The sequence below is a fragment of the Cucurbita pepo genome, chromosome 11 (assembly GCF_057944985.1).
Source record: "Cucurbita pepo subsp. pepo isolate OVF chromosome 11, ASM5794498v1, whole genome shotgun sequence".
NCBI lineage: Eukaryota > Viridiplantae > Streptophyta > Magnoliopsida > Cucurbitales > Cucurbitaceae > Cucurbita > Cucurbita pepo.
This window is the reverse complement of record NC_141808.1, coordinates 13,576,333-13,597,173: the sequence shown is the minus strand read 5'-3', so window position 1 is coordinate 13,597,173 and position 20,841 is coordinate 13,576,333. Positions and strand designations below refer to the sequence as shown.

Genomic DNA, 20,841 nt, shown 5'->3' with positions numbered 1-20,841 from the left:
ATTAGAACTTAAAATTATTGTCTCAATTTTAAAACAAAATTTTCAAACTTTTGAGAAAGATCTAATGAAACTAACTTTCCAATGTTGATTTAGAAGCTAATAGATACTAGAATAATAAATAATAAAAGATTTGGGTATTTAAAATCATTTACTTTCCCCCAAGCCCGATGAAAAAAATTATGGATGGAAAGTAAAAGAAATCCAAAAAAAACTTTCATAGTCGCTTTCGGGTTCATGACTAATACCATAAATCTTATGAAAAACGATATAATGATAAAAAAACTAGAACAAGGATCAAGATCAAAGTTTTGAAGACAAGAACTCAGAACCAACCCTGAGACCTCAGAATCCAAGAACCAAGGTCCTTAGGATAGATCATGATAAAAACTCACTGGTTAAATACTAAGGGCACGATTAAGAGCCTGAGTCTTTGTACTCACTCTATGTTTTGCAGGTAAATAAGGAGCTGATGGAGGTCGAGAGCGGACTTTGGACCAAGTACCATTGGGTCGTTCTCAATTTTCAATTTCCTTGATATAATATAAATATATTGTATATTATCTTTTAAATTCTTAAATTTTCAATTTCCTTATTTTCAGGATTAAAAAAAAAGGAAAAGAAAAAAAAGAAAAGAAAAAATCCCTTTGCATCTTCTTCGTCCTCCCTCTCTCTTCAATCCGTCGTAAATACAGACATCTTCCGTACAAATCAGGAGGTGTCTGACGCCGGCGCTCTCATTGGGTGTTCTTATTCAACCATCCAATTCGATCCAAACCCCACTCCCTCTCCTTTTCCTATTTTCATTCCGATCCCGACCCATCGCGCTCTGTTCCTTTCTCTCTTTCGCCAGGGGCTCTAGATTTGTTTGGGAGCTTTCAGAAAGGGTTAATTGCCAATTCGACGCGTTCAGTTTAGGGATTCTGTTCTTGCTCATTGCCATGCGCTTCATCGAATTTCTGAGTAATTGAAAGCATTAGCGCATATTTTTCGCCTGGGGTTTTGATTTTTAACATGTCAGCAGCTTCAAGGGGTAGAGTTACCATTACACTCGGCCGTAGCGGACAGGTTGGTTTGCACCTTGTTTCACTGTTCTTCGATTCTCTTGTGGTTGGTAATGTTCATTGTTGACATATCTTGTTTCAGATTCTGCTGAGAATGATTTCTCTTAATACGTAATGAGCGTGATTCTCGTTTACTGCTTCGATTAGTTATCTGTATAAGCGTGAAGATAGGCGGAATGGGAATAAAATTTTGTTTCTAGTTTTTTCTAATTACTCTGTTAGTACTGATTGAATCTGGAAACGTTGTTGATAGTTGTTTTTCTGGCTATCTTTTGTCTCTATTCATACGTTTATCTATCACATTGAAGGTAGTAAAAAAGGCCAGCCCAGGGACCGATGTTTCAGTCTCTGATTCTTGGCCCGTGTCTGGAACTAAGCGGTCTGTAAGAGATAGGTTGGGAAGTAGCTCTGATAGTGATGGGTTATATGGAAGCCAACTCGCCAACAAACGGTATGTTGTTCTTTCCTTGTATTTTTTATCTGCTAGAACTTTGGTGTATTTTGAATGGATGCATGAAAAAGGGACGTTAATCGCTTTGGAAAAACAAATTATTAGTTGCAAAATACTTAGAATTGTTGGTCATTAACAGAAATGTTGGATAATTCATATGGCGTCCTCAGTTTTGGAGTCTGGATTAATTTCTTTTGTTTTTTTTGTTGTGTTTCTTTCTATTATCTCCGGTCTTTTTTGCTCCTCTTCAGAACTTAATATCTTATTTATCTTCTTAGCAGATTACGAGGAGATGATGGTATGTCGAATTGGAGTTCTAATGGGTTGGACGGTATTGAACTTAATCAACATAATTTTATTGTCTCTCATGTTAATCACAATCTAATGCACCTTTTATTTTCTTTATCTTTAAAACCAGTGTCACACTCACACATTGGTAAAGACGACCTTCGGTATAAACTTTTGCAAAAAGATGCATTCAGGCGTGCTCAAAGTGATAATAAGAAGTGTTTAGATCTTCGGGAGAGGCTACCTAAGGCAAATCAAGCTCCTATACGCCACCTTGATTCACGGTATCATGATCCACCATTGCATAACACAAATATCTTACGTCGAACCCCTTCAATGAGAAGTGCAGATGATTTACCTCAGAAGGACTTGTTAGGTAGTTCTTATTCCTCATGGACCATGGATAATTTGAGACAAAGATCACCTGCTAGAGTTGTAGAACCATCGAGGCGCTACTCTCTACAAAGAGATGATGAGAAACTACAGAGAAGGACGACAAACTCTTCTGTTGAAAATGCAAGATCAGTGGGCTATGTAGCCAAAGATATTCACAATGCTTCAGGTTCTGTTAGTACTGCAACTTTTATGACAAATTCTCTATTGCCTCCTACGTCTGCAAAGCCTGTGGCACCGGTTGTTCCATTACATCCTCCGCCAAGTGGCATTGCACACAAAACTCTCTATCCAGTACGGTTTACTTCTATTCTCTCTACCATTACTAAATTTTTTTTGGCGTTTGGCTTTTGTCTTTTCTGTAATTTGATTTTCCCAACCTGATTTGAATTAACTGCTGCCTGTTTTGATTGATTTGGCTAGTTGTGAACATTTTAATTACTGTAATTTTTGTGTACCATTATAGGATGTTGATTTTTGAAGAAATTTTAGCACAACTTTGACAAAATATATTATTTAACTTATTATTGAACTTCTGAAGTTTCTTTTGAGAAGCAAAATGAGGTTATAAGAATTAGTTTTCAGTATTTAAATGACTGTGCATGTTTTTAAAACTTGAGGCGCATTAAAGTACCACAGCCATTTGGTGCTCAAGTGCGAGGTTCCAAAAAAAAAAAAAATGCAGCCTTTTTTTTTGTGTGTGTGTGTGTGTGTGTGAGGCACACTAATGCAATAGCCTTCTGGGACTTCAATGTGGATTCACCCCCCCGCCCCCGCCCCACCCCCCCCTCAAATGCACTATATAACAAAATATATAAATATATATTTAGGTGTGTATGTATACATAAAAGTAAACATCCATGGAAATAAATGTTTGATAATAAAGAAAAGGATATAACATATGAAAGTTAAAGGTAAATAACGTTTAAACTTTCTATAATTGATAGAAGGTTGGGGGTAGAAGAAGAAGAATGGTGGATAAATAGTAGAGAAAGCAAGATTTGAAGTTTGAATATGAAGATAAACCTAAATGCAAAGATTTTGCATTTAGGATTAGTAAATTTATTATTATTTTTTTAGCTAATAAAGAAGCCCGTTAAGCGTGCATGTGCACCTAATGCCTAGGGATGCCTCAAGGGACATTTAAAACACTGCCTGAGTATATTCTTTTGCTTTGAATGAAAGATCATTGTGCGTCATATTTCATGTGTATAAACTAGAACCAAATTAAAGCCTTCATCCTCCTCCTGCAGAAGCTCTCTCAAGAACCACTGTCCTTTCTGTTAAACTAGTTGACATGATTAATGGGTCATTAAATTAAGCTAGTTATGGAAAGTAGTTGCGTTTAATATGCCATGTACAGAGCCCTGCTTGTATTATTATTTAGTTAGTAACATAGATGGTTGTATGATTCAATTGTTGGACATTTTGAATGTTTACAGATGTTTGGGAAAAAGGTATATATAAATATATATATGTGATTTCACATTTTTTCAATTAAAGTCTTGTTTCTTAAGAAAAAAAGGATAGAGTTAATAGCTTTATATGCATTGTGTGATGATGGACGAGGAAATTAGACTTCAGAAAGCTTAGGGAAAGATACTGACAAATCTAGCTCCTTGACAAGCTAGGACATGATTAGAGGTTTTTGTAACTAGTTAATGTCTAAATAATCAAGTGAAATAAAAATTTCTGATAACTAACAGAGAAGAAAACTTAAAAAGTAACATTGTATAGAAATGGAACATGATGGAAAGGATTGAACAAATTATAGAATGGAGTTGATCTTCAACTATTGCTTCGTTAGAAGCACTGATTTGCTAAAAAATGATTTTATCAGAGGAATACAAATTCTCGATCAAATTTGTGAGGAAGAATTAAAATATGGTTGCCTTTTAAGATTGATATAGGAAGGTTTTGGTTTTAAATGGAGAGTTTGGATTTGGTTAAATACTCTATCTTCATCAATAGAAAATTGAAAGGTAGGATTCTTGCTTCGATAGGATTGAAACAAGGTATCCTTCCTATTCCTATTGGTTTGGGATGTTCTTAGTAGAATTAGTTTTAGAGGGGCGGAGGGTAACATTCTTGAGGGGTTTCAAGTGAGAAGGGATTGTTTGCTCCTGATCCACCTTTAGTTGCTGATGACATGATCTTCTTTTGTTTGGATAAGGAAGGGTCTTTTTTTAATCTACATTGCTTTCTGTCCTTTTTTGAGTCTATTATGGTTTGAAGATTAACGAAGTGTCAAGTGTCAGACATTAATTGTGATCCTTCGAAGATAACTAGGTGGGCCACTCTAGTGGGTTGTGAGGTGGGTTCTTTCCCCTCCATGCATTTTTGGGTCTTCCCTTTGGCCCTTAGTAACAGTTCTAGAAGTTTGTCTTTCTGGGACCCAGTGATGGAGGATTTAAAAATGCCTTTACTCTTAGGAGAGGAGCTTCTTCTTTAAGGGAGGTAGACTAACTATTTTATAATCAATTTGAGGGGAATCCTAGCCTACTTTCTCTCCTTGTTGAGGGTCTTTGTTTTGTTTAGCAAGAAGTTCAATATGTTAATGAAAGATTTTTTTCGGGAAGGGGTTGATGAGGTTTAAAAAGGCCTTTACTCTTAGGAGATTGGCTTCTTCTCTAAGGGAGGTAGACTACCTCTTATACAACCAGTTTTGAGCGGAAACACAACTTTCTCTCCTTGTTTAAGGTTCTTGTTTCGATTAGCAAGAAGTTAGAGATATTTATGAGAGATTTTTTTTCTGGGAAGAGGTTGATGAAGGAAAGGGATTTCCTGCTGTTGAGTGGGAAGTGGTGGCCAAGCTATTGGCTCTTGGGAGATTAGGCATTGGTAATATTAGGACATGTAAGGAGGCTTTATTGGCCTAGTGGTTGTGGTCATTTATTCGATAGACATATCGTGGCTCTTTGGTCTTGGATAGGGCATTTTTTGGTTTGATTGGGGAGAAGGGATTATGTTTTTGTTTTCATGTAGATTCTTTTTCTGCAGTTTGGTGGACCCTTCTTTACATTGTCTGGTTTTTTTTTACTTGCTGCAAAAGGTTGAAGTTCCAAGAAGGTCAAATTTTGTATGTGGCAAGTACTTAATGGTAGAACAAACACTTTGGACTGCATCATAAGAAAGTCGTCCTTTTTGATATGGCTATAGTGTTGTATCATTTGGAGGGGGTGGTAGAGGATCTTAGATTTAGCTTCTTTGATTTGGAATTGTTTTTTTTTTTTTTTTTTAAATGCTAAACGTTTCATTGGCTCTGCAAAAGCATGCAGTTCAATGTTGGATAGTTTCTTCTTGATTTGCTTTTTTTGTGATAAGGTTGTTTTTTTTGTGGCTCGTGGGAGTTTGTGCTATTTTGTGGGGCCTTCGAGAGAAGCAATAGAATTTTTAGAGGGGTTGGGGTTGAAGGTTCTGGGAGAGCAGGTTTTGGTCCTTGTGATGTTTCATGCCTCTTTTTAGGTTTCAATGTTTAAGAATTTTTGTATCATCCTTGAAAAGTTTTATTTGGTTAGATTGGAGCCCCTTTATGTTTTAGTTTGGCTCCTCTTGCAGGGCTGCCTCTTTGTATTCCCTTTGTGGTCTTCCAGTTTCCCTCCATGAATTTGTTTTCTCATTAATAAAAAAGACTGATTTAGGAAAAGAAAGCTTATCTGGGTTGAGAATTACAGTAGTTTTTTAGAGTAGATTTGAAGATCAATGGGATAAGTGAGTAAAAAGTTGTCTTCGCGATAATTTTCGGTTTTTATCAATGAAAAGAAATTTCAAGGCTTAAGACTGTGAATTGATTTTTAATTTTATTATTATTATTATTATTTTGTTAAGGAACTGTATATTGTAGGAAAAAAGGAGGGAGAAATAGCCTAGGGACGGGGATAGCCCCCGCCTAAAGCAATAAAACGAGAACTTTCTGGTCATTGATAATCATTAGAAGGTGGTCCTTTTTCACCCTTCATTTAATTGGAGATACTAAAGAAAGGGGTTTAAAAAGTACTATAAAGATTCCCTTTACAGTTTGCAGATGATATTGTCTTTTTTTCCTTTTTTGGCAAAAAGGATAAGTTGTTTTTAACAACTTATCTAATGCATTATTTTTCATTTTTTTTTTTTTTTGGAACTACCTCCTGTTTGCAAGTAATGGAAAAGTTAGCCGTAAGTGGGAACATCTGTAAAGAATAAATGGAATAGTTGACTCTACGATTAGGTTGTAAATTTGAAGAGATTCCTATGAAGGGACGTTTCTTTGTTACTCTCTTTGTTGGGGGTTATGGTGTTTTGTCACTATAAGTATAGGGAAGTTTGCTTGTGGATTTCATCTCCTTTGAATGGGTCCTCTCTGTTTTGTGTGATTCTCCTCTCTTGCATTTTTCTTGTTGATGAAGGTGAGAATGTTCAAGGTCAACTTTTTTACTTAAGGCATTCTTCCTTGCTATTGGGCGTTATATGCAAGAGTGCAAGTACCCACATTAGTACCTATTTAATTGGTTCTATCTTCTATATAGTTTGAATCAGTAACTCCCTAGGAACATTTAGTTAGTGAGTTATAAAAGTGGTGAAATAGCATCAATGAGTAACCTTTCAAAGTCAAAAGATAATACCTATTATTTGGTTTTCCTAATCTTAATTTCTTATGAATTACGGATAATGAAGTACCTGATATCATTAATTTTTCATTCTTTTTTCATGGAGTTCTGCTTATATTGGATTTCACTGATCTTTTTGGAGGGATAAGAATGTTTATATTGAAAGAAAGATATATTTTTAATTTTGTAGGACTGGTTACTGGAAGTAGTTTCCTATTTTCTTTTCAGTTTCCTAAGTTAACAGATGAAGTGTTATAACTTTAAGCTTGTTGTTTTCTGTTGGCGTTGTTATTTACAGGGTGACGAACTTCAAAGTATAGATGGCTTGTTGCAGTCTCTAGGATTGGGAAAATATTCCATTCTTTTTAAGGCTGAGGAAGTATGTTAAAATTTCCCTTTTTGAGCTACACATATCATTGGTTTTGCTTCATTTTAACACATGCCAACTTCTATCTTAATTTTTCAGTTATAACTTGTAACTTCGGTGTCCACTATCGTATTTCTACCTTTTATGTGACACTTAGCATGCATGAATCATAAGATAAGGATATTGTACCTGTAAAGGGTTCTACTATGATCCGATATCCTAACTCTAGTTTTCTAATGGGCGATGGTTTGCATGTCTTGCTGATTCAAGCATCTCTTAGTATTTTACCTTTATTTATATGATTCATTTGTTTACTTAGCGGTGTTTAGCGATATGACTAAGAAATTACGAATTAGTTTCATACATTGGGAGCAAGCTTTCTATGTTGGAACTTGAGCTGCTGTGATAACTGATAACTGTTGCCTACGAATTTCTATGTCAAGGAGTTTGCTACATTGAAACTTGACTTAAAAGCTTCCTTAGGTTATTTTCACCATTGCTTTTTGTTTGTGAATACTGCCCGGTGATAGAGAAAGATTCAGACCTCTTGAGAAATCTATGGATTTTGTATTTGTCCTCTTTTGATTCTGGTTAATTTAATACAGAGCTTTCTTTACAAATTATCTATCCTCTCACATTATAATCCGATTTAAGAAATAATGCTTTGCCACTATTCAAAAGAAGAAATATTGTTGTCTCTTCTTACTGACATCTTAAAGATGTGCTGTTGTAGTTATTTCTTCTTCTTCAACAATAGTTTCACTGTTTGTAACACTCATATGCTTTCTCTCTCTCTCTCTCTCTCAAGATGTTCATAATGGCTTCCATAAAAGTAATGAGGTTTTCTTTATATGTCTGGTTGAGTCATTTATAAGATATTTGATCTGTGAATATAGCCTCAAATTTTTGTTTTCACCATCTTATATTCAGATATCTCCTAATCAATTAGTTGTATAAGTGGAAGTTCAAATCTTCATATTTATCGACTTTAATTGGTATTGATGGTCCAATAGTGACAAATCTTACTACCTATCTGTGGTTTATTGGATTTATTATGCAGGTTGATATGACTGCCTTGAAGCAAATGGGGGAGAATGATCTCAAAGAGCTTGGAATACCTATGGTACGTCAGTTGTTCCTGTTCTTCATCTTATGTCTAGGGTTTATATGTTTCTCTATTATTATTGAGGTTTGGAGTCTTTGATTTCTTTGCTTTTTCAATGAGAGACAGGCACTCTCCTTAAAGAAAGAAAGATATAATATAAAGCTTGGATGGTAAATTCAAACTTTAAAATATCTAACAATGCAAATAACTGAAAACATGGAGATGAGTTGTGAGAAAATATTTTAGACACAACCAGCTTCGTAGGAGTTTCACCTCTGCTTGGCTTAACCATCAGGGGTGCGATGAATTAGTAGTTAATTTTTTGAATTTTATTTCTCATCGTTGTTCTTTTATTAAATTATAACTTTGGTCTTGGTATTTGGACTTTTAGAGTTGTATCTATTGATTTTATATATTTTGGTTGTTCCATCTTGTCCTCTATATTAACATCACTAAAAGACAATGTCAAATGATAATGATCTTAATTCTTACACACAATAGAATATTGTACCCTCTCTTGGGACTAACCGCTTACTTTGACCACTTTCTTACCTTTGGACTCTGGCCCTTTGACGAAGTTCTTATTGGTTAATGTGCACTTCATTAGGAGGCAAGGGTGGTAGAGCAACATTTTTTTACCTTTGTGATTGGATGTGTACATATTAAGGTAACTAGGGGTGAGCATCACTGACCGAAAATCTGAGTCGACCTACTAAAACTGATCGAATTGACTTCTGTTAGTGATTTAAAGGTATATATCGGTCGGCAAGCCTAATAAGGACTCAAACTGATCGACTATAGTAGAAATAATAATAATAAAAAAAGATAAGAAAAAAGAAAACCGAAAGGTTGTATGCACGGTTGCACTGCTGCAACATTCAGCTTCTTGGATGACTAGATCGTCTGGTCTTCCCGAGGTTATATTTCTTGAAAAAAAAATTAATTAACTTTTAAAATTTTTCCTTTTACTTCTCACTATTTTTGTCTTTTCCATTTACCATTCTTCTCCAATTCTCCCTCTCTCCACCTCTCTCTTTTCTTCTTCTTTTCTTCTCCTTTCTCTATTCTTCTCGTCCTCCTTTCTTCTTTTTTTTTTCCCCTTCTTTTCTTCTCCTTTCAGTACTTTTTTTTTTTTTTTTTTTTTTTTTTTTTGGTGATGTTTTCCAATTCACAAACGATAAAAATCAACTGACTATCGGTCAGTCGGTGTACCCAAGCCCTCCAAAATTGACATGTTGGTGATCATCGGTTTGAGGCCAAAACCAATGCCAACCGACTGATGATCACCCCTAAGGGAAACAATCATGCTTCATTTTTTTTTATTAAATTGCCAATTGCTTCCTAAGAGTATATTCCTGCACTCATTGGTGCAACATCACCAATTACTTCATAAAAATACTTATCCATACAGGAAGTGACTAGGACTTGCTTTTAACTTTAACCTCCTCACTATGGTCATGCCATTTTAACTTGTAAAGTTTAGGATGAAGCTTATTGGTTGTTTTCAAGCGGTCTACAAGGTGGAACTTACTACATATTAGTAGAACTCCACTATTTATGGCAATGCTCTATGGTGTAGAACTGACTGTTCCTCTAGTGTGAAAGAATTTCCCTTTGGTTTTCTTCAAGTTCTATTCTTATCTTTGGTATTGAAGGTTTTTCTATTAACTAGGGTCATTGAAGTGGATCCTCTTCATGACTGTCTAAAGCTTCTTCTTCTTCTACATCTAAGTTTTTAACATCCTCTCTCTCATCCTCCCCATCGCCGATCACAGCTCTCTCCCTAAGGACCATGTTTCTTTTTTTAGGGCATTCTTTACTATTATGTCCTATTTTTTCCTTCGTTTTGACACTTCCAACATTTATGCCTATTTCTATTAGGTGTCTTGGCTTTCTCCTAACCATTGGAAATCTCACCCTTAGGTTTTCTCCTATCAACATTAGATTTCAACTAAGACTCACACTAGTGGAACTCTCTTCTTTCTAGGGCAAAGTAGTTTTAAGAGCAGATTTTGTGTACCGTGACGACTTCTTGATTTGTGACTAAATTTTGACGGCTATGTGAAGGAGATCCTCAATGTCATAAGAAGGATGCATATATACCTTGTTGTATATGTCCTTATAGAGTCCATCCAAGAATCTTGCTATTGTGGACTCCATATCCTATATATCTCCAAGCGTGTTATGAGTGCATCTATTTCATTGTAATAACTCCACACCATTGGATCCTTGGTAAAGCCTTTGGAGGCTTTGAGTCAGTTCTCTACGATAGCGTCTAGGCACAAACCTTTTTCTCATTTAGCTGTTTGAGTTCAAGCCATGACTCTATGGACCTTCGTTTTACCTTCTTCTCGTAGACATTATTTTATCCCAGCCCCTAGTTTCATAATCTTGGATATGAGTGATGGCTAAAATAACTTTCTTATCATCAGTAATGTTATTGCAAATAAACGCAATTTCAACAACCCTTTCCCAATCCACAAGCTCCTCAGAATTGAACTTTCAGGAACTTGGGAATTCTAAGTTTGATGCCTCCTAAACCTCTTTCATCCCTCCTCCTCTCTATTGGAATCCTCTTGGGGCTTGAATTCTTCTTTGTCCTGCAAAAACATTTTCATTATTAGGTTGATACCCTCGGTATCGATTGTGAAAGTTAGCTTGGTGCAAATCTTCTTCTTCTTGATTTTTAAAGTGTTATTAATCTCGGTGGCTCTCACATGAAAATAAAAGGAAAAATAATAAAAAAGAATTGCCTCCTTATAAAATAATGCTGAACTTTGGTCCATATCTAACAATGTTTCCTATTGGTCAAATCTATTCCTAAAATACCATACCAAAAAAAACAAAAAAAAAAAGGTAAGTAGGGCAAAAGAATGATGGCCGCAACAGGGGTGGCATGCATGTACACTTGGGTAGAGGCGTAGGCAGCACAGACATGGCAGTATGCCGATGTAAAAATATATACACGGACACATCAGGCACACACTATGGTTTTAATTTTTTTCAATAATATTAAAAAATGAAACCCAAAATACTATAGTTTTGTTTTTTACTAACTATAAAAAAGTGAATGAAGAAAAATCTCCAAACCTTTAAAGTGGTGGCGGTGTTGGGTACCATTGAATTTAGGTGAAATTTAAGGGGCGTTTGTTTAGTTTAAGTCAGGAAAGTTTGTGTTTGGGATGCAAAATTGTTTAGTTTGGGTTTAGAAAGTCGTGTTGGGGTGCAAAGTTAGTTTAACATGGAATTCTGAAATCTGTTTATGCCTGCTGTTTTTTCTACAACTTTTGTTGTACTATACAATTGAAGTTATATTAAGTATCAAATTTTTAAATGTTAAATAATATAGTTTTGTGTCCATCAAAGTAAATATTTTTTCCTTTTCATCTTCACTCATTATCTAATTTAGATAGCTAGAGGCATTTTTCAAGGAATTTCCTTTAGAATTATCCTATTAGAAAGTTCTTGTTTTTTAAACTATTTTTATTGTTTTTTAAAAATATGACTATTTCCCAAACTGGTCATATTTTACAAAGTTTCTGAGAATTTCAAAGTAAGTTACTAAACATCAATGTGTGGTTGAGTCACTATTTCCCAGTAATGATAACAGTTTGTTTAGACAAAACTTAACAGATCTAGGAGTGGTTGAGTCACTAGCTTTGATGAACATTTTCTATTAACATTTACCAGAGTTTTTCTGTTTTCCCCCTTCAATCTACTCATCATCAACTAGAAATTCGCTGTTTCTATCCGTTTCATGTTCTTCTGAATTATTATTATCGGACACGATACTTACGAACGCTACGCTTATTTATTTGTTAAACTTCTACATTTTATTTTGTTGCGTCTATAGTTACCCTGGTGATGATGTGTTAATTTCAGGGACCTAGAAAGAAAATACTTCTTGCAATTGCTCCACGTTCCAAGCGACAACCTTGACGATAAAGCACCTCTTTCATCGGCTGGTCTAGTCCAGACCTGAGACTCGACACTGTATGTTCTTTAGATTTAGAGGCAAGAAAATGGTACTTGGATCTATCCTATCTTTTTTCATCAGACCAACAACTTTCTAACATTGTTTGGGGTATTAGCTTTTGTTTTCCCCGGGTCATATACATTCTTGCAGAGTCTCAGAACACTCTTAAACATTTTTTGTGTACTACCGTTGATAGGTTTTGTTGTTCCCATTCATATGTGATAAATCCTGGTGTAACAACAATAGTGTCAAATTATGGCAAGGTTTTAAGTTGAGAGAGATGTGTATATTTCCAAATGCTTAATTTCCAGATTATCTTCTTCAACCCCCCTGATAGTGAAGGAAAGGTCTCTCAGTATGCCCTGGGATTCAGCTACTAGAACGACATGAGCTTGGACTTCGGATCATTGTGTTGTGGGTTTAGATCATCGCCGGTATCTCGTGCAGAGGATTTGTTTCTAATCTTTCTTTATGCATTCTGAAATTTGTTAACACTTCTCTCTGGCGTTATGACTTGGTTATGTAATACCACTTTGTTACATTTTTCTTAACCTTTAGATTTGCTTCTGATTGCATAATTAACTCTACCTCTTCTAGGCTATAATTGAGAGTACTTGGTGCTTTTTCTATATGCAGGCTCTCTATCAAGTATTTTTGGCCTAGTTTATGTTCATTTTGTGTCGTGAGTTTATTTATTTATGGATTAGGTACTATTTTGGTGTCCGAACTTTTGTTTTGGTTCATTTTGGTTTATATACGAACTTTCAATATTGTCAAGTTTGGTTCATTTTGGTTGTAATTTCAAAATATCCATTTTGGTCTCAAAATGAACACTTGGTGATATTTAAATCTCTAAACTAAGTTAAATTTTTTTTAATAAACATCAATATTGACTCCAAACGCAAGAAGATAAAACTTAAATTGAAGATAACGAAAAAAAAATACTCTTTATATCTTAAATTAGATTGGATCGTTGCATTATTCTAGTCTCTTCATAGTTAGGTTGTGACATTCTCACCACTTAAATTACTCATCATCTTCGAGGACTTACTTGGGGGAACAATCATTACAAAGATTGTGACGCTCTCCCTCACTTAATTTCGGCATCGTCTTGGATGACGATCCGACTTCAAACTAACGGTTGATCGACTTGTTGGAAATAAGTGTTTCAGAATGAATACAGAAACTATGCACTACTTATGAGCTTTCCTATTGACAAACCTTCCATCGGTCTCCAAGACTTGCAGCATAAGTAGGGCAAAACAACTGCATTATGATTGTGGGCCATCCCCTTTGGGCCTCCCTCGCCCTTCTTTCGGACTCGACCTGAAATTCATTAGATAGATCACGACAAAATAACTAGCTTTGGCATATCCTAGCGTAGGATAAGGGGAGAGCGGCGGGGAGAGCGGCCCACACTTGGCCACCTTAGCCTCACTCATTGTATTCTCTGAGTCACACACAATAGTGCACCACTCAGGAGGCTCACAAGCCAACAACGACATTCACTCATCGTGGCACCAACCCTTACAGTAGCAATGTTTGGGAGATTGTAACACATCCCGTGTTGGCATTACACTTCGGCCAACTCTTCAACTCACCACCTTTATGTGGCGATTGCTGCCTTGACACTTCTCTGATCTTCCTACAACTTCACTTCTCTACGTCCACGTTCAGCTGATGCTCACTTCTCGAGCGGATGCTGGTCTTGACAACTCTTGTGAAACCACCCACCTTAGGTACGAGATGGTGGATCAAAGTGTGGCTCTAATACCATATTAGGAACCATAGACCTCCATAATAGTATGATATTGTCCACTTCGTGGCTTTACTTTTGGTTCCCCAAAAACCTAACACAAATGGAGATGTGTTCCTTACTTATAGACCCATGATCATTCCCTTACTTAGCCAATGTAGTTCTCCCTCCCAATAGTCCTCAACAATCCTCCCCTCAAACAAAGTACACCATAGAGCCTTGGAGTCCTCGAACCGTCTCCCCTTAATTAAGGCTCGGCTCCTTCTCTGGAGCCCTCGAACAAAGTACAACCCTGTGTTTGACACTTGAGTCAATTTTGACTACACCTTCGAGGCTTACAATTTCTTTGTTCGACACTTGAAGATTCTATTGACATGACTAAGTTAAGGACATGACTCTCATACCATGTTAGGAATCACCCCAAGGGAAAGTAAGATTCGAATTACATTACTGTCGGACTTTTTCAACCTTGCTGTGTGGTAATTTGGACATGCTCACGACCATCCTTTAGGGAAACCCAAGCCCCATATTCATTTTTTGCCCAACTCCATATTCTTGGTTTTCTTTTATATTGTTGTAATTATTTAGATTTTTAGTGTCGTCATAGCATTTTTTTTTTAAGGAATAAGAAAGAAGAAAGAAAGAAAAAAAAAAAAAAAAAGAACGGATTTAAATTTACCAAAAATTAATTGTAAACCGAGTAGATATAGAAGTAAGAAAATGGAAGATTTGGAGATTTAAACTATTTTCTTTAAAATTATCTAAGTGGTTTAATAATATTGATTTAAAGGTAAAGAAGATTTGGAGAAAAAAAAGGTAAAAAATAATTTAAAGTTGCCAAAATAAAATGGAAGATTGGGATATTTAAACTATTTTTTAAAAATTGTCTATGTGGTTCAATATTGATAATTTATATATATATATATGGCCAAATACAACCTAATTTATAAGAGAGGACAAATTATGAAAATGAAATTACTTAAAAAAAAAGAAAAAAAGAAAAAAAAAATATATTCTAAGATAAAATCTCTAATACTCTGCATGAAGTTTAACATTGGAGCATTATAAAATATAGATAATTGAACTTGAAATTGATGGCATGGGTTCACATAGGTTGACTTGGATGCAAAAGATAAAATCGAATTTTTATCGAGGACAAATTGGTGATACCAGCCTAACTTAATCAAGTGGCTTTACTATTGTCATGGTTATATTTGATGTTGACACGTGCCCCGTGGTTCTACACGTGTCATATATATTGATATGTGTGAATTGTTTGTAGATGGATATGCTAATGATATGTTATGTATATGTTATGTATATGTGAATTGTATGATAATACTTACGGTACGATTTGTTTAATGATATGTTTGAGATAGGATATGAGAAGGATGCACTAAACGATGTAACGATAGGAGTAAGATGTGTTCATGGAACGTTAAGGTTAGGCTTCGTATCGAAGTGCTATGGATATGAGAGATTGATAAAAATGATATGGTCACGATCGATTGATAAAAGAATACCAAAACTGTTCCAGAATCATAGTTTTGATATCAAATGTGATGACCCTTGATCGAAGTACACCAAAACAAATAGCTGAAGCATAATACACCAAAACAAATAACTGAAGCATAAAGAGAACAACTTGAGGGGAGAGATTCTTTGTACTAAGAACCTTAAACACTTATGTCTTTCAACTCTTTTGTTGCTGTGAATAGAGCATAAATCTTATGAGTATTTATAGGAAGTGCTCTAACTACGTTTACCGAGCAGAGCTTATTGACTCGCGTTATGGATATTAGAGTTTTTATTTTATTTTATTTTTATCATGATTAGAGTTTGTTCTTTTTATTACTATTTAAGTCAACAAGGAAAGTTAAACCTTTAACCTTTTTCATATATTTTCATTAATAGAAAAGATAAAGATAAAAGAGAATCAAAAGTTGAAACATGTATGTCCAACTAAAATTTGAGAGTAATTATTGGAGGTGTGAGGGTATAGAAGAATTTAGGGAAATGGTTAGTCTTTAGTTACTAAGAATTGTTAGTGTTTAATGAGAAAGAAGGGTTAGTATGTAACAACCCGAAATTTTCTACTTAATTTAAGGTCGTTACTGTATACATACCATAAACATTGAATGCGGAAGACTTCATTTAAATTCCATAAAACATAACCTTTAACTTAAAACACAGCCATGGACTTACGTGTTTCGAAAGCATCTTTAAAACGACACAACAAAAGACTCGAAATAAAATAAATAAGCGTTTAAGTTTAAAACATCCTATTCTATCCTAAGTCTAAGAAAATAAATGCCACTATCCTATGCATGTGCCATGATCTTGAGTTGCGATGCCGTCGTCAGCCGTATAGGAATGCCTTGCCTTAACCTGAAAAATGTAGGAGCACATGGCTTGAGTATTTAAAGAAATACTCAGTAAGTGACCCCCTATTGGGGTTAAATGCAACAATCACATGCAATGAAATGATGGGACCTATCTTTCGTTTCGTTTCGTTTCATTTCATTTAATTTCGTTTCGTTTTCCTTACGGTGTAATCCTAACAGGTAATCGTGGACGTGTACCATATACTCTACACGCAGCCCATACGTGCGAGTATGGGCTCACCAGCTAGTTCACACACCGCTGGGCATGTTCTGGGGGCCCACCGGGACCCATTAAAACTAAAACCGTCACGGCAGCGCTATGCAGGGCATAACGATCGTTGTCCTGCCATTTGGATGTACGCGTCCGTACCCTCGTGATGGGATAGGGATATCCCCCCAAATGCATGATCACACAATATGCATGAGGTCCCACTAGTCCTACAATCATCATTTAATGAACATAACCCCATGTCACGTTTTCATGCTTACGTGTCATTCTCATTCTCATTTCGTTACATATCATAAATATTCCTAGCGGGGTTATGTATCATGCAATTTACCGTATTTCATGTCATACAATTCATTCAGTTACATTTCAATACTCATACAACAAGCCATAATCGTACAAGGGCCACACATCGTCACATGCATTCATATCACATCAACTAAGCAGCATAAATAACATACATTCACGTTCACATGATTTCGTACTTAAGCACCATAATCTAGCATACAATGTATCATATCATAACCAAGTCAATAACGTAAACACTTCATAGTCATATCGCTCTCTAACTTACCATAGCCTTAACGTTCTTATACTATCACAGACATATCATTACGTGACGTATCTTAGTCATATCGTCACAAGAACGTACTCTAATGCTATCGTTCCATCAATCTATCACAAACCTATCCCTTTCTACCCATAACCTAACCGTATTCTTTCATCAATCTCTCCTATCCATAGCACTCCGGTATGTAACCTAACTCCAACGTTTCATGAACGTATCTTACTCCTATCGTTACATTTCGTTTTGTGCATCCTTCTCGTATCCTATCTCAAACATCTCCTAGAGCACATCGTACCATAATTATTATCATACAATCCACATATTATAACATAACATAACATATAGGAAGCATATCGATCCACACACAATTCACACATATCAATATATATGACACGTGCCGAACCACAGGGCACGTGTCAACATCAAATATAATCATGCCGATAGTAAGGTCACTTACCTGGCTAGCTTAAGTCGTCGTCACAAATATATCTTTAATGAAAGTTTGATTCCGTCCTTTGAAATCCGAGTCAACCTATATGAGTTCATGACATCAGTTTCAAGTTTGAACTCTATAAAATTATTTCTCTAATTTAGATTGACCATCGTAAAATTCTGATATTTCCTATTAGACAAAATTTAAAGGAGCTCACTGCACTATGATATTTCCTGTTTTACTGTTAAATCCTGTTCAACAAATCTTTCCTCAATCTTTCATCTTCTTCTTTTTAAGAAGGTATTATTCAATTTCCTTAATCTATTCCTACTTCCAAATCTTCCCTTTTTATTTTTATTATTATTTTTCTTTTCAGTTAACAGTGTTCTGTATTTCTATCTCTATCTCATTTTTTTCTTATTTCCTTATATTCTTTTCCTATAATTCATATAAAATTACAACCTAAATCATTGCAACAATTCAGTAGATCTAAATCATTGCAACAAAGTAGATCTAAAATATAATTGGTTTTGATTTCCTAAACTCATACAGAATTCTTTTCATTTAATCTCTAATATAAAATTAAATAATTGTAACCAAATTAATATTATTTAATAAAATAAAAGGAAGATTTAACATACTGACCTCTTCAAATGACATATCTCCTCAGGCGGAGCTAGTATGCTTAAACCTTTTGTTTTCTTTTTCTATTTGTTTTTGTAGGAAGGAAGAATTCTGGGTAAATCTGCAGTTGTTTTCACAGAAAAGAGATTCCTGATTTGTTGCCAGATTTATTTTTAGGGGAAGGAGTGGTGAGAGATTGAAGGAAGGAGGAGGGATCGGTTACCAAATGTTTTTCTTATTTTAATTTTTATTTATTTATTTATTATTTTATTATTTTAACTATTTTTTTTATAATTATTTTTATTTGTTCATTTCTTTATTTATTTTTGGGCTATTACATAGTAGTTGCTTGACATAAGAAGAAAGTTTAGGAGATGCTTTCTCCACTATAAATACTCATGAAATGTATGCTATTTTCAACAACAAGAAAGATAATTAAAACGCATAAGTGCTTAAGGTTTCTATATTCAAAAGCTCTCAACCCTCATTGTTCTTCCGCTTCAGTTATTTGTTTTGACATATTTCGTTCATGGGCCATTTCCAACATTGGTATTAGAGCTAGGATGCCGAAACAAATATCGTCACACACAAAGCTGCCGGAGGAGATGTGACAATGATAAGGAGCGGAAGGGAGGAGATTGTATCACTCTAGTACCCGTTACTCATAAAGAGTAACTACGCAACATGATCGATAAAGATGCGTGTTAACTTACGAGCACAAGGCGTGTGGGTTGCCATCAAGCATGGTGAGGACGTTGAGGAGCATAGGACAGGATGACTCTTACTGCCATCTACCAAGCAGTCTTGGAGGACGTTCTTCTCATGTTGCAGAGAAGGACTCAACAAAGGCAGCGTGAGAGATGCTGCAAACAATGCAGATGGGTGTGAAACGTGTCATGGAAGCAGAGGTGCAGACATTGAAGAGTGAGTTCGAGGCTATCCGCATGAAGGACGGTGACTCAATAGACGACTTGGCCCCGTTCATTAGGCGATGTGGTAGAGGAGATCTCTGTCGTCAAGAAGCTCCTTCAAGCTGTCCCCCTAAGATTCATGCATATTGTTACCTCCATCGATCATTTCGGCAACCTCAAGAACATGTTGGTTGAGGAGGTTATTGGTCGTCTTAAGATCTATGAGGAGAGACTTTGTGGCTATGAAGGTAAAGGGTGAGAAATACCTCTTACTCACACATGAGTATGTTGGCTTTTTGGCCCTTAATCTCACTTTAGTTAATTTCAATCAATTAATTGATTGATGTTTTGATGATAACAAACCTACTTTTAATTATTAACTATTTTCAGTATTTTGAACTGTCCACCGTATAAGGTTCGACTTTTCAATTACTCAAATCAGAGCTAAAACGAAGAAATTAGAGTCGAGACAACATACCCGACATGATGATGTAGCAGCAAAATCAAAATGATGGACAAATCAAAATATATCAAAGTATGACATTTATAATGTTGGAAGAGTAACAAATGGTGGAATTTTTCTTATTATTATATTTCTAAATAAAATTATTTTTACAAAATATAAATTTGAATCTAACCGTTACTCACATCAATTTTTATTATTACTATATTATATTATTATATTATTATATGTAAAATTTTAGTAATTACTCGCATAGTTTTTATTATTAATATATTAATATATTATTATATTTATAATAAATTTTAAATTTTCATTTGACCTTACTCACCTTAACTTTTTATTATTATTATATTAAAAATTTTAAATAAATGAATTTGAAAAATTTTCTTATTTATTTACTTTTCATCTCCACCTTCCATCATTCATAAGACAATCTAATGGTCAATATTAATTCCTACATTTTGCCACTTTTCTTCTCTATATAAACTCATCAACTTCCCCACATTTCATATACACAACTTCCCTACATTCTCCCATCCTCATTTGTTCAAAGTCTCGATCCTTTGTTGCTCTCTCCAAGCTTCCAATTTTATTTTTATTCATCTTATTCTTGAGAGAGATTTTTTATTGTATTGTGAGAAGATAGTTGTGAGTGCTCCAAATTGTAAATCTACTCTTTGAAAGAGTTATGGTGTGTTACTATCAAATTCAAATACTTGTACCGGTTTGATCCTGCGCCGTGAAAAGGATTGAGCTTGCTGTTGAACTCGTAAAAAGAGCGGTGTAGCGGTTTGGCTCTGATCCGTGGAAAGAGTCGAGAAAGTTGTTTAGTCAAATTCCCAAGAGGCGCTTGGGGAGTGGAGTAGGTCGAGTTTGACCGAACCACTATAAAACTACGGTGTCATCTTTTCTAACTCTTTCCTACTTAATTTCAAAATTATTATTGTGATGTATTGTATGTTCTACTTGATTGTTGTTTTGACTTGAATTAGGTTGTTCTAGTAATTATCATCTTCTACTTATTTGTAAAAAGTTTCATCATTAGAAAATTAATCACATTTAAACCGTTAAACCCCTATTCACCCCCTCTAGGGTTGCCATACCGATCCAACAGAGGAGTGACTTTCACAGATGAAAAAGCGTTAAAGATGACGTGTTTGTTTAGATTGTTGTCAGAGTAAGCATTTTTCTGTTGTTAATGTTTCTGATAAAATCTTAGGATTTGATTTGGTTTTGATTTGATTTAGTT

General features: G+C 35.1%; 1 protein-coding gene across 2 annotated transcripts; it reads left to right on the top strand.

Annotated features, from left to right (window-relative positions):
• The first annotated feature begins 614 nt into the window (after positions 1–614).
• Positions 615–12,805, top strand: LOC111805211 (uncharacterized). Of its 2 annotated transcripts, none has more exons than XM_023690154.2 (7): positions 615–1,065; positions 1,370–1,512; positions 1,794–1,810; positions 1,931–2,487; positions 7,078–7,158; positions 8,207–8,269; positions 12,134–12,805. In XM_023690154.2, exons 1-7 carry the CDS (start codon positions 1,012–1,014, stop codon positions 12,188–12,190), a joined length of 972 nt encoding a protein of 323 aa, XP_023545922.2. In that variant the 5' UTR covers positions 615–1,011; the 3' UTR covers positions 12,191–12,805. The 2 variants fall into 2 exon arrangements, with proteins under 2 accessions (XP_023545922.2, XP_023545921.2); XM_023690153.2 differs by having other exon boundaries at positions 616–1,065; positions 1,794–1,843.
• Positions 12,806–20,841: the final 8,036 nt, after the last annotated feature.

Bases quoted from the DNA above. Each gene is read 5' to 3' on its own strand.
- LOC111805211 (XM_023690153.2), top strand. From the start codon at position 1,012: ATGTCAGCAGCTTCAAGGGGTAGAGTTACCATTACACTCGGCCGTAGC. The intron at 1,066-1,369 runs GTTGGTTTGCAC...ATCACATTGAAG, and splicing joins CACTCGGCCGTAGCGGACAG to GTAGTAAAAAAGGCCAGCCC. The intron at 1,844-1,930 runs GTATTGAACTTA...CTTTAAAACCAG, and splicing joins GAGTTCTAATGGGTTGGACG to TGTCACACTCACACATTGGT.